The sequence below is a fragment of the Trifolium pratense genome, linkage group LG6, assembly GCF_020283565.1.
Source record: "Trifolium pratense cultivar HEN17-A07 linkage group LG6, ARS_RC_1.1, whole genome shotgun sequence".
In the NCBI taxonomy this organism is placed as follows: Eukaryota; Viridiplantae; Streptophyta; class Magnoliopsida; order Fabales; family Fabaceae; genus Trifolium; species Trifolium pratense.
In genome coordinates, this window is record NC_060064.1 from 18,310,941 (window position 1) to 18,328,892 (window position 17,952).

General features: G+C 30.7%; 1 protein-coding gene across 2 annotated transcripts in view; it reads left to right on the forward strand.

Annotated features, from left to right (window-relative positions):
- Positions 1-17,952, forward strand: part of LOC123889491 (MADS-box protein SOC1-like) — a 28,586-nt gene that overhangs the window by 3,175 nt on the left and 7,459 nt on the right. For both annotated transcript variants that reach the window (XM_045938839.1, XM_045938840.1), the window contains exon 4: positions 8,396-8,477. In XM_045938839.1, coding sequence (XP_045794795.1) covers positions 8,396-8,477 — 82 coding nt within the window. The remainder of the gene's footprint in view (positions 1-8,395; positions 8,478-17,952) is intronic.

Here is a 17,952-nt window from a genome sequence, read left to right on the forward strand (position 1 = left end):
ACAAGAATGAGTGGAATTTTCTTTAGTGTTTTCATTAGTGATCACTAATATACAAATATTATGATATGTAATATTTAACAGTGGGATACTTATTTGCTAGTGCAAAATTTTCTATATATATGTGGTTATATAATTTTATTTTATTTCAATACTAGAGTGTCACAAACTCAACCACATTTTTGCACATGAATATAACAAAATTACTAACACAAGTGGTAACTCAATAATAATATAAAATCCAATATATACAAAACTTTTCAATGGCAGATTTTTATGAGTGTTGGATTTCATGGTTAACCACATATTCTGCATTTAGAATTAAGGAGATTGCTAATTTTTACTTAACAATTTATAATATAAATCTCCTTATAACAAATAAAATTCTCAAAAGAATTTTTATATATAAAGTAGCTATCATATAAAGAGTATGATGAACATATATAAAAGGTTTATCATCATATGAGTGAGATTAAGTCTCTAGTATTATAAAATAGGATATGAGACTGTATATATAAAAAGTTTTAATAAATCACTCATAAAACTCAAATGCTACAATTATAGACACACACATTTGAGAAATAGTTTGGTTACACGCAGCGGAAATACACGAGACTTACATTTTATTATTATTGAGGGTATATGAGAAAATAGTCATTAACTTCCATAAGTGTTGAAAAATAACAATAGTTTGAAATATGTCAAATATAGTGAAAATAGAAAAAAATTGAATATCTCAAATGTACACTTTAAAACCATTTAAAATAATGACATAAAATAAATAGAATTTTTGTTGGTAGAGTTGTTAAGCATTTGAGATTTTGACATATTGCTTTTTCAAAATGAGTTTACAAAAATATAGAATGATATGGAAGTATATAATAATTTATGAGAAAAGACTATAATTAATATCCTCAATATAAGTCTCTACAGTAGTTTTATGTCTAGAATTATGAAACAAATAAATATATTTGTTTCTTAGCTATAGTTAATTTGCATGTAGAAATTTCCTCACTTGACAAATAATGGTTTTTAAAATGGTTAGATATTTTTCTCACACCAAGGAAAGATGATCATGTTAAGCAATGTCATACCGATAGGGTATGTCCATTACGTCACACAATACATAGTGAGGATTCTCCCACTTGATAGAGAATGATAGTTGAATTAAAAGTTTGAAAATATTTTAAATAAATATTCAACTATTTCTCTATCACATGAAGATCGTGTTGAGTGACGTCACACCGATAGGGTTATGTCCGCCACTTAACAAAATCTAGGGATAGATGGCAATCCAATTTTTATTTTTATTTTTAAATAAAGTTTAAATAATTCATTGATTAAAATTAGGATAATATTGGATTGCAAAATTAAGATAGTAGCTACATGCGCTATAATATATTTAGTGAAATTTCTTACTTATTGTAATATCATTAAAGGGTATTAAGGATAGTAAGTAAGAACTATAGCATTTCAATGTACGGTTTTTATGTCACAACATTTTAATAGTGACAGAGTATTTGAAATATAAGTATATAAAATTAAAGTACATTGAGTAATAACGAATATTATATTAACAACAACACACCGATAGGGTATAATTTTTGTCAGTATACTTTGCATAATTGTATCCACGATAGGTGAGATTACAATTATACAAATCATTAATGTTTATGCTTAAAAAGAATATGATAAAATAATATCATGCATAAACAATCTATTTAATTTACTCAATTTTAGTCATATTCAAGTAATAGAAAAAATGCTTAAAAGTATTTTAAATTAGCACATCATAAATATGAATTTAGAATTTATATACGAAAGAATATGATAGCAAGAGTTATTATTTAAAATAAAAGTGTGTAAAATAGCTTTGTATTTTATCCAGAATAGAACTCTTAGAATAAGGTTTTAAATACTCCCACTATAACTTTAAATATAAATTGAAAATGAAGTATTATTGTAAGAAAACAGTATATAATAATTACAGAGTTCTATTTAGAATTTTCTGGAAAAAGAATTCCACTTTTATATACATAATTGCACAACATAAGAGAAAGAAGAAATAAATTTCTTCATATATGCAATAACAATTAATGAATCACAAGAGGTTAAAGAATTTGATTAAATTGTGACTAACCTCATAGAGTGTGACATTCATCCTTGTCTTTAGAGTCATTGGCTTTTGATGATTTGGCGAGAATATCATTTAATAACATCATATCAGAATATCCATGCATAAAGAATAAACCATTATAAAAGAAATGCATGAGACTCTAATTATAAGTCAATGTGATTTATATAAATATTTCGTTACAAGGATGATAATAGTTTTAAAATAGCCTCAATTTCAATAAACTTGTTTTGATTATATTTTAATTGATAAACAACAATGAGGCGTATAAATTTTAATTTATACTTAGAATTTTAGCATAAAAAATGCAAGATTGCATCATTGAATAAAATAAAATACATAGTTTAATAGTAACTTGATCCAAATATTGAATTGCGACAAGACACTTAATTAACATAACTAGAAAGTTTTTAATATTTGTCAGAAAATTAAGGACAAGTGTCTAAATTTATGTTTGTCGCGAAAGAATTGTTCAGCTTTAAATATTTGAATCTTTATTCTAAAATAATATCAATGGAAGAATTTAATTAATAGAGTAAATATACAATTGTCCAGAATAGAACTCTCAAAATAATTTGATTTTAAATACTCCCAAAATAGTTTTTTAATTTTAAATGGAGTTAATTAACAAGAAATAAGAGATTAAAGAGTTCTAAATTTCAAAATTATTCCGGACAATAGTTTATTTTATATATATAATTGCACACTTTATATTTTCACGACAGGAATATATATATAATATATATGAAGAATTTTCTCCTTATATGCAATTATATAATTCAAGCCACATAATTAAATTTGCACTGACCTCATAGAGTGTGACTTTGATCCTTATAAGTAGAGTCACTAAGCTTTAATGACTTTAGCCAGATTCCATGAAGTCTTTTACGACTTCGTCTCAAGCGGTTCATAAAACAAATAAAGAAAAAACCGTTATATCAAGTCAGGAAACTCTATTTTAATAAATTAATACAAGCATGTTGCAATTTAATTTGTCTTAAGAATTTACAAGTGGACATAACAATAAGGCAACATAGAATATTAGAATTGATATTGATTTTTAAGTGCAAGAATATAAAATATTAGGTGTCTGAATTAATAAAATTGAGTCTAAAATAATTTTACACTTGTAACACTTAAAATAAAATTTGCATCGATGTTACTGATTTAAACATTTTTACACCGAAATTTTAGACTCATATTGAGAATATATTATGTAAAATAGTGTACAATTCTCAAATTTAATAAACACCAACATATATGAAATCATAATTTTATTCCATAAATTAAAATAAATTATCAAAATTAAGTTTATGGAATAAATTTAATTCCTTATTGACAACGTAAATAGGAAGATTGAGGTATATAATGAAGTCAAGGAATAATCACACACAAAACGGTCAGAATTGAGTATATATATGATCTCAAAATAATTTATTCTCAAAACAATATCTCCATTTATCAAGAGTTTCCAAAATCGTACCAAAATAATTAAAATAATTGAATAAAATTAATTGGTCATAAAGGGAAGATTTTGGAGAGAGGAATAAGCACGCGCCACACGTGCTACTGCCCGTGAGTGGGTTTGCAATAAATAAAATTAAACCATATTTGCTTCTTCTACACCCGGAAAAATGAAACGGGTCGCAATTGACCCGCGGTTAGACCCGGTTCGTTCTTACTCAATAGGCAGAATCAGACAATGATCTATATTGAATTTTATTCGTCATTGAATTTTATAAAGATGTCCGGTGTTAATTTTAAGAATTATCAATCCAAAAGCAGACTGAAAATTAGGGTTCATGTGAAACAAGGATTGAAACTTTGCTTTCTCATGTTCTGTGCCAAACAAAAGTTTATTTTTTTTATTTTTTTTTTCCAATATAGAAATCCCACAACATATATAAGAATAACCCCTGAAACAATTTTCGATTTTAGGAGTGTTGACAATACAGAGAGAAAATTGCTTTGTTTACCTTAAACCCGCGATGGAAAACAAAATAATCACAAAGATTTCAGAATTTTATTAAATCGTATCATTCTCACGAAGGGGAGTATAAGTAAAACAAAAGAGAACATAACCCCTCCAGAGGAAACCGAAGTTATGGCTTGATCGTATCAATCGATGGACATAATCAAGAATACGTTACTTTCTTTTATAAAGGTTAAAAACACGTTGTTCTTGGGATAATTGACACATGAATTTCAACCAATTTTCACAGTACCAAATTACTTAGATCAAGCAGCATAGTATGAAATTGTGTGTAACGAGATTAGCCATGTCATATAGAGATGATTCAATTCATACGATTCAAAACAATAGCCATAAAATGTATCTAAGCGGCTCTGATACCGATTGAAAGAATTTTATTATTATAATAACCTTAGATCAATAGATACAAGTTATAGCATATTGTAATATTAGAGAATACATGGGAACGGTGTACCTGGAATGGCAGCGGATCAATCCTTTCGTTAATTGAATTTGAGAGAGTAAGAGAGTTGAGACGGTGTTTCTACCTCTCACTGATAGTCCTTATGTGTGTTATGTTTTTCAGTGTATCTAGCTTAATGGGACGGCTAGAATATATACTCATCAGTGGAGGCAGGACCTCTCAATAGGCTGACTAGAAAGAACGGCCCAACCCATCACGGCCCGTTCAACATTAAGCCTTATATTAAACATGACATATAATTGTATTTGATATTATACACTTTTAATTATATTTTAAATAAATAATTAAAGTAAATCCAAAATATCCAACATTATTGACTCAACAATTTTGTCTCTAAAATCGAAACACGTTTATATCAATTGAAGCCGTATCAGTTACATTTAATTATCGATGAAATTTTTAGCGAATTTTTTTTTATAGATAAACGAAATGACAAAATCATTATAAATTCACACACAAATAAGGGAGCTGAAGTTTGACATCTTCAGTGGAGTTTAAACCTAAATCTTCCAACCATTTATTTTAACTCTTAGTTCAAACTAATTGAGCTCCAAGCTAAAATGTTAACTCTATTATTGAATTATCACTATTAATTAGATGATATTAAATGCCCGACTTTAACTATTCAATATAACTGTGTTTTAGACCTGCATTGAATATACATGACTATTCTATGACCATTTGCTTGCTTTTGCTTTTTGAACTTAAGTAGAAGCATATTTAGTGGATATATAGGATAAGGGCATTTGCAGGCTTAAACTCTTTATTAAGGTGGGGTTAAGGGTTTTTACGTTAGCATTGAGTCAAGGGGGTGGGCTTTCCCATCCTAATATTACTCATTACATTATATAAGCAATAATTAGACTAGAAACATAAAGGCCCAATGATATAAGTCCAAACTAATATCTAACACTTCCCCTCAAATTCACGATGCATCAACATGAAGTATCGAGAGTTTGTCAAACAAAAAAATAAACGAGGAACATACTTAATACTTTAAAATATAAACTCAACATTTTATTTCTAATACGGAGGTATGTTGTATGAGACGTATGCACAATTTATCACTCACATGTGTTTTTGTGCGTGTTATCTTAGAGTTGGATTTGTTTTCTAACATAAATGATGTATGTTAGTTACCAAAAAAAAAAAAAAAAAATGATGTGTGTTAAATAAAATCTCAAAGTAAAGTATAAAGGAGATAAAAGTTCAAATATAATAAATATGACTGAATGCTTGAAGCATAGCACGACATCGTTTTGCTTTTACGTTGCATGCATGTTTTCAGTGATCCCTATCCACTTGCTACAAAGCTTCGTTTTCTCTCACCCTACTGTTTCGGCTTGTATAGACTTTTGATCCTGACATTTTTTGGCTGAATTTGATCAATACTTTGGATATTATAATATCGATCCTGACTTTATTTGCATGGCTAAAATTCAAATTGTTTACAAAGATAATCACATCACATCAATTTTAAAATAGAATCCGAACCCGTCCATTCTAACTTAAATTCATGTCTTAAGATTTAAGATAAACAATTCAGTTTTTTATTTTTCTATTTTGGTTCTTTCTGAAATGCGACACGATGGCGTGTGGAACTTCAAAGTTCCTTCTCCATAGTCAGCCTGAGTTGATTCAACTTCTGATGCAGTGTACAAATGTTGGACCATCTTGACGTTTCTTTCATTGGCAAACAAGCAAGCTATACTTTGACTTGTACTCTGAGGTGTCCATAAATAGCACTTGTATGTTGACTTTGTCCCTTCAACAAGTAATACATCATCCAGGCATGGAGAATCTGAATCAGCTAGTTTTCCTATGCCTTTGACCTTTCCTTTTACTCCATCACCAAAAGTAACACAACCTTATGAAAAAGGTCTTACCTCTTTGAGATACATCTTATCCTAGTCATGTGTTTAGAGCATCCACTGTCAAAGTACCAATCTTCCTTTGAGGGAATTTTGATAGGAGTATGAGCCAGTAAGTTTGAAGTTGTAGATTTGGCCTTCCATACTTTCTTCATATGTCTAGTTCTTCCACAACAATCACATCTCTTAGATGTTTCTTTGTTGCTTTTGTGTTGGGGGAACACATGTTGAGACATGTGGTTTAACTTCTGTAACGTCCGGGTCTGACGAGGGTGAGGAGTGGTTGTTGGTGCATGAGGCATGAAAATTAGCGGCTCCTGGCAGCTTCTAGGCAAAAACGAATCACATCGGAATGAGAGGGATCCTGAGACCGTGCAAGTATGGGACTGCATGGTTGAAGGAAGGCATATAAGAATTGTTTGGTACTACCTATACCAACAAGATGCATCTTCTTTTCGGTAGCTCATTTGATAAGAACTCCACAGTTAAGCGTGCTTGACTTGGAGTAGTCTTTGGATGGGTGACCTTTTGGGAAGTTTCCCGGAAAGCGTACGAGTGAGGACAAGATACGCTGAAAAGACTCGTGTTGGTTTGTAGGGTCAGTTGACAATGCATAAAGTCTTCTGAGATGTTACAATTGGTATCAGAACAGACCTCTCCTAGTACGATGTGGTTCGGGAACGAACCAAGCAGAATTGTTTGGTACTACCTATACTAACAAGATGCATCTTCTTTTCGGTAGCTCATTTGATAAGAACTCCACAATTAAGCGTGCTGGGATGTTACAACTTCTGGTTCTTCTGTTGAGCAGAATGCTGGTACATCTAGTTTGACATTTGTTTCTGAGTTGTCTTCATGGGAGCAGTCTTGCCTCTCTTGTATCCAAGTCCAGTTACATCTTTGGGCATTTTTCCAACTCCAACAAGTTCATCTAGGGAGGTAGATCCCTTGTTCAACATTCTCACCTGTTTTGTTACTTCTATGAGTTCTGAATTTAACTAGATTATATCTTCCTTTAAGTTATCAATAGTGGCAGTTAGTTCAACCTTCTTTTGATCAAGTCTCTTTATGATTTTCTCTTGTTGTTCTATCACTTTTCATGAATGTTCAAACTTCATGTTTAGGTGTTTATGAGCTTCGACCAATTCTTCATATAAGATATCTTCATTACTTATTTCATTATTAGTTTCACATTTACTAGTGAATGCATTATTGGTTGTCTCTCCTTCATCTTCATCTTCAGAATCTGACAATGTGATTATCATTCCCTTTTTCTGTTTCTTGCGATAGTTGGGACATTTTGGTCTGTGTCCAAATCCTTCACACTTGAAACACCTTATACCTTTGTCTTGGTCAGAACTGTCATCATCTTTGACTTTACTCTGAAGCTTGATGTTGGACATCTTGTCTGGGACATTTGTCCTCCATCTTGCTTGAAGTTTGCTCAAAGATTTGTTGAATTTTTGCTAATGAGAGTTATGGCTTTTGATAGATCATCATTATTAAGGCTTTCCTCATATACAAAAGTCATGTTCTTGTGTTTCTTCTCAGTTCTATCATCAAGAGCCATTTTAAAAACCGGACTGGACCGGTCGGTTCAACCCCGAGAATTGGACCAAGCACCGGTCCGGGCAGCTACGCAGAACCGCTAGTCTGAAGAACCGGTGTAAAAATACCATAGTTTTTATCAAATCAGCAAAATTAACTATGATCCTTAATTTGTGTCTTTTGCTAAATTGACTTATATTTTGAGAAAAAGAGAGTACTAAAATAGCAAATTTTGTATGCAAGAACCACACTGATTATGTTTTTTTTTTTGTTGATTTATTTTTCTTTTTTAAATAAAATACTTAAAAAAGTATTTTGATAAAAAAAAAATAGTACTTATTATATATTTTGATCTTTGATTAATTGTAATATTGTCTTTAATGTAACAGCATGCAGGACACAATTGAACGCTACCGCAGGAATACCAGGAGTGCTCAACCAATTCAAAGATCAGATGAACAAAACATGCAGGTAATTATTCTTTTAACACCCCCCATATTTTTCATTGTTTCAGCATTCCTATTCAATGAAATAGTATTAGAATAATTATTATGTTATGTATGATGATATATCCAGTGGATCCTCAAATGCTTTATAGTATATGATTACATGCAATTTACACATGCTTTTTCTTTGCCCATAATTTTATTTTCCATGTGGTTTTGGAAGAAAAAAAAAATGCATTCCTTTGTGGTCCCTTTTAAGCCCTAACTATTCATTCAATTTCAGCCCACCTATAACTATAAGTGACTCAAATCTAGTGCTTGAGTGAAAATTCACGCAACTTAACTTGGGAATTTATAAAATCTCAATCTTTCCTTTATTTTTTTATTTTGTATTTTAAAGTTGGTATCCAGCTCAAGAATCGACTAATTCGAGGGACATGATCAATCTCACCGTCAATTAGCAAGAGATCCATTTAGACTGTGTTTGGTTGCAAAGAGAAAAAAGTGAGGAGAGTAAGAGTGTGAAAAGAGAGAAAGATAGGAAAAATAGAGTAAATTTAATGTATTGATTAGAAATAGAAGAGAAAGAGATGTGTTTAATTTGTATAAAGACAAAAGTATTGTTATGTATACTAACTAGATAGTACCCGTGCGTCGCACGGAATTTAGAGATGATAAAAAAAAAGTTACACATATTTGAATTAATGCGACAAATCAAAAAAATTGATTATGACCATACACACAAAATACATATAACGATCAACGTCGGTTGGTTATCCTGTTCATGAGTGTGCCATTATATCTACAAAATTCATATCGCACAAAATTTTAAAATAATAAAAAATGTAATACATAATCAAAATTAGTGCAACAAAAAAAAATCCACATTAAATAAAACAGTTGACCAAAGTTTTATAATTAAGTGAGTTAATAAAGCAACTCAATATGAAATAAATAAAAAAATCTAAATAATCAATTGAAATGAAAAACACAACTATCAGTAGGCGCATAAAATTTATAAAATTTAATCCATATTATTTGAATAATATATATTTTGGATTGGGCCAAGGGTTCATTCGCAAAATGGACCGGGTTACCGGATTTATATTTGACAAAGCAGACAATACAATTGACACATTCTAATTACAGACAATTACCATCCCGAAGGGATATGTACATTGTCGCACTGCCATCAGACAACAGTTGTCACAATTACAGGGGGTAGGATAATATTTTAGGTCTTAAAACCCTAATATTCTTATATAAAGACTAACAAAAGGCTACTTCAAGTATACAATATCTAGCCCTAAAAATATTTCTCACATCAAGAAAATACAACATATAAAAAAAGTAGTTCAAAAGTCCCTAACACACACGCCAGCAAATAAGTGTGAATTGACAGAAAATGAATTAAAAATGTAAAAGTAGGGGGAAAACCAACATAAATAAAAAAAAGAATTGAGCTAATCGTTAGTTGGTCCAGTGGTGTTTGACATTGGATTTGATAGGGAAGACCACTGTTCAGTCCCTCGCAACTGCAATCGGGAGGGGGTTGGAACCGGTTGATGCCATAACAGATCCCGAACCAGATTAAACGGTCCAATAGGCCAGATACTGGTGGTGAAAAAAATGTGAAGACATCCCTTAATATCCGAAAATCTAGACACAGTAGGTCGGCTAAGCCTATGGAAACTCGACCAATAATTCAAGAAAACTTAGACACACGACCATTAAAAAAAAACACATTGGTTCTATTTCATTTGTCATTCTTATCACGAGACCAATTCATGTGCTGACAACTTGACTAATAAGGGATGTGATGGTGGTCGTGATTTGATTATTTATGAGCAAGTTCCTGCTCAAATTAGAATATTTTTTTTGCTGATATTGTTGGAGTTGTCACTCCTCACTTGATTAATATGTTATTTTCTTATTCAGGCTTTAGCCCTCTTTTAATCCAAAAAAGTAACATAAAGAAAAATACAAAAAACTTTAAACGAAAATTAATACAAAATACATTAAATGGTATTTCATTACAATTTAGTAGCTTATACGTATATGCGTTGACAAACTTTTGGATACACAACATTGATCGTAAAAGTTTGTGATCGATCACTATCATCTGTTATTAATATCTTTAAATCAGCTCGAGTTTTAACACGGGAAACGACAAAATAGGCTTAGGAAGATTCAAACCAAAGATAGAAAACATAATAAGAAAAAAATTTAAATCATAGTTTTCGTAAAGCCCTAAAATACATAACTTTTGTCTAACTCTAAATTCAAAATTAAAGTCATTGCACAATAATAACAGATTAAATTAATATGTTGTTTTAAATGTATGATAGCATATATATATATATATATATATATATATATATATATATATATATATATATATTCATTAAACGATCCTCCATATACTATGCATCAATTTACCATTCTATTCCTTTTTCTTCTCCTTATCCCTCAAGGTTCTCATCATATATGCATCAGTGTCTATCTTCTCAAAAAGCTTACATACTATAGGTGCACCTGTAATAAAAGAAGTAAGTCAAATATATTGTATGAAAGTTGTGAAAGTAAAGTAACAAAATGCAACATGTTTCATCCAAGATACATGCACCAGTTTTGGTGTAATAGCTCTCAAACTTCCAACACAATTTTCTTAACTAATTCAAAATCTTATATATAATGGCAATAAAAACCATAGTTCATGTGCAGAAAATGTAACATAATCAGAGCTAATATAGTGAAAGTAAACTCAACCCATTGTTGTAAGCCCTACACCCATTGGGTCATGCTGAAGGGCATCTGCATGATGCTACAGGGTTTGTAATGTAACAATCCTAGATTCAGCAAGATGGAAAACCAATTCTGATTGAACACACATCACATACAAACAACTATGTTTAATCAAATGACAAAATAATGTTTCTTAGTTTTCCCTCCTCAATTTAGCTTCAGAACATTTAAACTGGAGATAATATGAATAGAAAATGCTCTACTGCATTTAGTTAAGTATTTAAATGTACTTTAGTAAACAAAAAAGTCAACGTAAATCTAACTTAATCTAACAAACCACGACATTGAAACAAAATTAAGATCCTATACACTTTTAGTCCCACCTGGCCTAACATATTCATTCTCATATCAAATCTGAAAGTCCATTGTTTGAGAAAATTTCAACAAAAAAAAAAGATCTCAATGTCTTTAATGTATTTCCGATCAAAAGTAGTAGTCAAATAAAACTACCTTTCACGTATAAAGGGCTCAAATTCTCAATTAGTTAGAACTACCATTGATTGAGAACATGGTTTGTTGAGAATAGTCACAGGCTTGAGCAAAAAGTGAAGTTAAAGATTTAGAATTTCAAATTTATGAAGCAGCTAAAATCATACATGAATATAAGCATTGAAAACCATTTACCTCATTAATATTAATATCTGCCTAACCATATGAAAACTTCTTGTGACAGTCTTTGTCAACTCAAACATTAGTAAAAGAAAGTGAATATAAAATAACAATAGTAAAAGAAAGAAAATAAATGACCTCACAACGATCCTCACCATTTGATCATAACCTTCTACTTCCAATTCTTCATTGAAACTTGATAGGAACCAATTACATTATGCACTCATAGTTTGACTTATGCTCCCTTCATCCTCTTTAATTAATCTCCCCTTCAACTATTTATGATAGCAATATTAAAATTTCATGACAGCAACCACTCAGCTAATGTTAATCTCCATGGTAACAGTCATGAAAGTAGCACTCTGAGACAAAAGTAACGTGCAGACAACATGTACAAAACCAGTAGAAAGAATGTAGAAAGTTATAATGCTTGATCTAACTAATGATAAGCACGAGATGAACCAAATCTGAGTACAACTCCAAATTAAGACATCAGAAAATGTTGAACCTCGCAAAAGTTTTAGAAACAAAATGAGGTTTACAAATTTACAAAGTAAAAGGAAACATTAAATTAGGGACAATGAATCTGAAATTTTGCAAGTTTCAGTTCAATACTTATACATTGAATCCAAATTTCAAAATACACAAACATGATAATGACTAATAATTAAAGGAATTGTATCTTGGGAAAAAGATAAATGAAAATGTTAGTCTTTGTAATTCAATGTGGTTTTCATTTCACCTAGAAAAAAGATAATGAATAGCTAGTCATTGTAAACTTATGGAGCTGATTCAAAATGAGACTATGGCTTCAACACATCTAATCTAACCCCAAGCATGGAGTTAAAGAAGACAAACCATTCAAATATTATAAACTATCATTCAAGCAGATTCAAACATATGATTGAAATTAGAAAATCAGTCATATAATCAGTCATTCAAAGTCCACAATTCATGCAAAGGGAAAATAGTAACTAAAGATTATATTCATGAATGTCGTACTATCTTGAAAAATGCAAGTGCGAATTCATACTATTCAATTAAAAATTAACATTCGATGTCAACTTTAAGAGCATAAGTCAGTCTAATTTATTTCCAAAAAATTTAAACATGAATTACACTCCAATTTTCAAAAACCAAAGGGAAAAAAAGGATGTAAGAGCAACTACATGTGGGAAAAAACAACAGAAAAACAGTTATTGGAATGAACAACTTTGGTCAATCAACCTACACCATATTTATACTACATTTTGTTTGGGGGACTCTAATAGATTTAAACCAATAAGTCATTGTGTATCTATTTTTCAAGTTTCCATTCTAATCCGGTGAATGATCAGAGATAGAAGGAGTACATTTTCACAAACATGTTAAGTTCCTTTCTTAACTTCACATTTGGATACATTGAAATTTAAGTTCCAAAGAGAGAGAGAGAGCATCAAGTCTACCTATTAGGAAAACTTCAAATGCAAGAAGATCCAAATTTTGTTATAAAAAACAGCAACCATTTTATTTAACCTTTGAAATTGCAGGTCTAACCTGTTGTTGTTCAATGCAGATCACCACTTACCTTCCAAATCTGGAATAAACAACACAACAGAAAACCATCAAAACCCAGCTCATATGATCATTAATCATATAGATAGCATTTAAGAAATAATCCAGTTTGCAAAAGTCAACAAAATCTTTTTGAATTAAACCCTTTTGCAAAAGTGAAACTCATAAGTAGAAAATGGGAAAAAGGAAAGATGGACACAGTGAAAGTCATTAACATATAAAACCAAGAAGACATTAACATATAAACAAAAATTGAAAAAAATCAGTAGGATAAAAAAATGTATATAACTCTCTTACCACTTCCACTATCAAATGATCAAAATATCCAAATTAATTAATAAATAAAAACTGAACCTAATTGAAATTTAGAGGAAAAATGAACCTGAAAACTGAATATAATTGGAAAAAATGCCAGATATTCAAAGAAAGAAGCCTTGGACTCCAACATTTGTTAAGCTCCTCCAAGTTATGCATATAGAAGGTGTACCACTGAATTAAATCCATGTACACCTTTCATAATCAAAAGACCTAAAGTGTTAGGGAACATATAGGTTGTAGAGAAAGAAAGAAAAAACCATATATTGATCAACCTAATATTCGTAGAAAAAAAGCCAAGTAAAATTACTCCATATCAATTATGAATATATGAAAGCACAAAAAATAAGACCACAAAGCCATCAATTTTTCATATTGAGACATTTCTTCAAATACTTTGAGTGCTCACTTTCACAATAAAAAAAATCAAAAGAAATTCTAAGGCAGAATAATTAACAACTTAAAATATTAACCTTAACACAACAATCACAAAAACAACATCTATAACTTGTTAACAACAAAAAGGTTTACCCCTAAAATATCTAATTTTTCCAAATTGGATAACAACTACCGGTAATGAATCAGGTGCACCCTTAAGAACACCCTTAAACAAATGAATCAGGTGCCTCTGGACAGTAGCATGAATCTTGCAACCCTGATAAACAATTTTATTTAAGTAGATAAGCATAATTACATTACATATAAATTAAAAAAATGACTTAATTAAGCTATTGTACCTTCTCATCGATAACCACCATTTCAAATGAATTATCCCGGCCAGGTATTAGATTGAACTCGACAATCCACAAACGCATCACGGAAACCTTCAAACACCATGGAAATTTGCCGAAACGAAGATCACTTATTTTGCTATAAGCATTGGCCACACAAAGATTAGTTTTTGTATCAGTTTGGTACTGACCAGAAAATAATCAATAAACCAGACTGGAAATATAGAAAGCAATAAACCTTAAAATGCATTCATTGGAAGAAACATCAGACCTGTTCTTGTCTAATTTAGAGAAAGAATTGTTACACACCAGCCATGTTCTTCACTAATTAACAACTTTGGAAGAAACACACATTAAACATGTAAATCAACATATAAACAGGGGTTTTTCAGACAAAAAATTAGGAATTAATAAAACCTAAATTCACAAATTAAGTAAACGTAATTCAAGAATAATGAACATTGAAGCATTGACTTACTTGTGAAAAGATAAAGAAAAAGACGAACCTTCAAAAACCATGCCAATTTCCCAACACGACCATAGCTTATTTTGCTATAAGCATTAACCATTGTGTTGACTCCTTCAAGAACCAAACCGAAAATACCCAGCTTTTGTTTTTTCGATTCGGCATGAGGTACTTATATACTACAACAATCAGATTTTGTATTAGTTATGGACAGAGGACAGCAATCTGAACCAAGAGGACAGCAATCTGAATCAAGAGAACAGATCTGAAAAGCTAACCGTAATCTAAAAAGCAATATTTATAAAGCGGGAGGGAAAGAACCTGCCATCTTCGTTCCGGACCACACCCAACGCGACAGGCGAGCAAGAGCAGGCAGCAATTCGGTTCAGAAAGGGGCAGAAACGCGAACCACCAAAAAGTGGGTATCAACAGCGTAAAGTGTAGATAGCCCCTTCGTGAAGAGTATAGATATCATTTATTTATAATTTCTTATTAAAATTAAGGCAAAATTACATATTTAGTCTCTTAATTTCAATTACTTTAGTCCTCTTTTTTTTAGCATTTTAGTCTTTTTTTTTTTCCTTTTCATGTTTGGATATGAATCTCAAACTCCAAAATTTATAGTTTTATTTCTTTGTTCGCTTTCAATCATAAATATATCTTATACCGTAAAAGAAAATAATAAATTTGAAGCTTGAAAAGAAAAAGATGTAAAAAAAAAGATAAAAGACTAAATCGTTACCTGAAATTAAGGTAAAAGACTAAAATTAATTTCAATTTTTTATTTTAGTCTAATTACTATAAATTTAGCTGATGACTTGATTAAAATAAATAATTATTAAATTAAAGTATTGATTTTTTGATGAATAAATTAAAGTATTGATGTTGATTTAAGAAAAAGCTACATAAAACCAACCATTATTGTTTCTCTCTTCTCAAGTTCTCTTCAAATCAGCCCAAAAATGTCTCTCTCTCCCTCTCCTTCTTACACTCTCGTATTTCTATCAAACCAAACAAGTTGTTAAAGTTGATGTTTTTGTTCTGGATTGAGATAAGAAGTGTTATTAATAATTCGAAATAAAACATTTCCGTTTTTTTGACAAAAATATATTCCTATAATCACATATTTTTTGGTAAATTAATAGCATCTAGACTTTAAAGTAGGGACAAACATCCCAACTTAGTTGGTATTCCTATCACTCTATGTCCTCCACTTATAGCTCATATTATTAATAAAAAGAAAATAAAAATATATACAAAAATTGGGGGACATAGACCTAACCCAGTGCGTTCACACAAAAGCGTGTAGAACAATAAAATATACCAACTTCTTGTTAATCCTAAAAGGTAAAATAGAAGTCCTAGATAATCGAGGCGAATGGATCGACCGTTAACAAGGACACTGGCCACATACTCACACTACTCCATGCGGCAAGCAACAAGCGGTGATGCTTTTTCAAGCAATACAGTCTAAAATCAATGGATGATACAGATATTGAAATATCAACCTCTGGCGAAACAAATCTTGTTGGACATCTAAAGCAACGCATAACCATTCGAAAGCCAGATCGAGAGATGGTCGATCAACGAAGCTGAGCACCACGAACGCCAGAGACGCCAAAATAATCATCGAACCCTTTAGTGCGACCAACGACACTACCGCCAACACGGCGTATCTACGCACCTAGTCCTTTCAAACATTATCGGGTCGAGGCAGGACTTGATGAATCTGGAACGTGAATGATTTCCGACAGAGCAAAGCAGCAGACAGAGATGAACTACCCCAATAGTTTAAAAATTAACAGCAAAGGTATTGAGATCAAACCAGAAAACACCTTATGTGTCCTCTCGTCTTGTATTGTCAAATAGTAGCAGCAACAGCCATGGTGAACGGTTTTGGATAATCAATCGAAAGAGCTCCAAGTTATTAATAATTTGAAATTAAAGAAATATAGAACTTAGGTTTTAATTTTTCATAAACAACTTAGAGTTTCTACATGAAAAATTAGCTGTAAGATACGTCTGTTACAACTTTTATTAAAACAATTATTTTTGAAGCAATTCATCATTTTGTTAGAACCTTTTTAAAATAAAGTTTTAAAATGATGACTTCAAATGAGAAATTAGTTTTTTAGCTCTAAAGGTGCGAAATTTATTACAAGTATTTCAAAAATGTTTTAAAATGAGAAGCTACTTGGAGTAGTGTATTTTAAAAATCATTTTTAGACATCTTTTAAAATAATGTGATTTTTACTTTGTCAAAATCTTTAATAAAGAATACACAATGTTATTGATAAAAAAAAAATATTACACAATGTTTTTTACAAGAAAAACATTATAAAATGTTAAAATTTGTTAGAAATAATATAAAACTATTGATGTGGCTCTATCCTAACAACGTAAGTTTTTGGTTTGACATGGTATCAAAGCCTCTATGACTAAGTGGTCTAGAGTTCGATCCTCGCTCCCCTCACTTTCTAATTAAAAAGTGGAATTTAAGCATATGGTAGGTGGGCTTATGCATTATCCACGCTTCAAGCCCAACTGGGCTCTTGCGTGACGGGGCGTGTTAGAAATAATATAAAACCATTGATGTGGCCCTATCCTAACAGCTTAAGCTTTTTGGATAATCGGTTATTTGACAAAATTCTCTTTTAATTTGTATCAAATGAGTTGGAAATATCTTCTATTATTTTGAATAAATTCTCATCAAAATCCTTTTTACAAATATAAACTTAAAATAACTCTTATTAATCTATATAACAAATGGGTCCTTAATTATAAAAAGTGTAGAACATATCTAAAAATGGATATTAATAAGGAAGGTCCAAGAAATGATTCTTGAGTTATCTACATGAATTGTACTTGACATTTGCTTTGGAGCAGAGTTTTTTAGAACAACAATTGGTATATGAAAAGAGTATATATAGATCGAGCTCAAATGTATAATGAACTATTCATAGGACGATTTGTTTGGTGCAAGAGATAAATTTATACTTAATGGCCTTGGTTAATGAGCC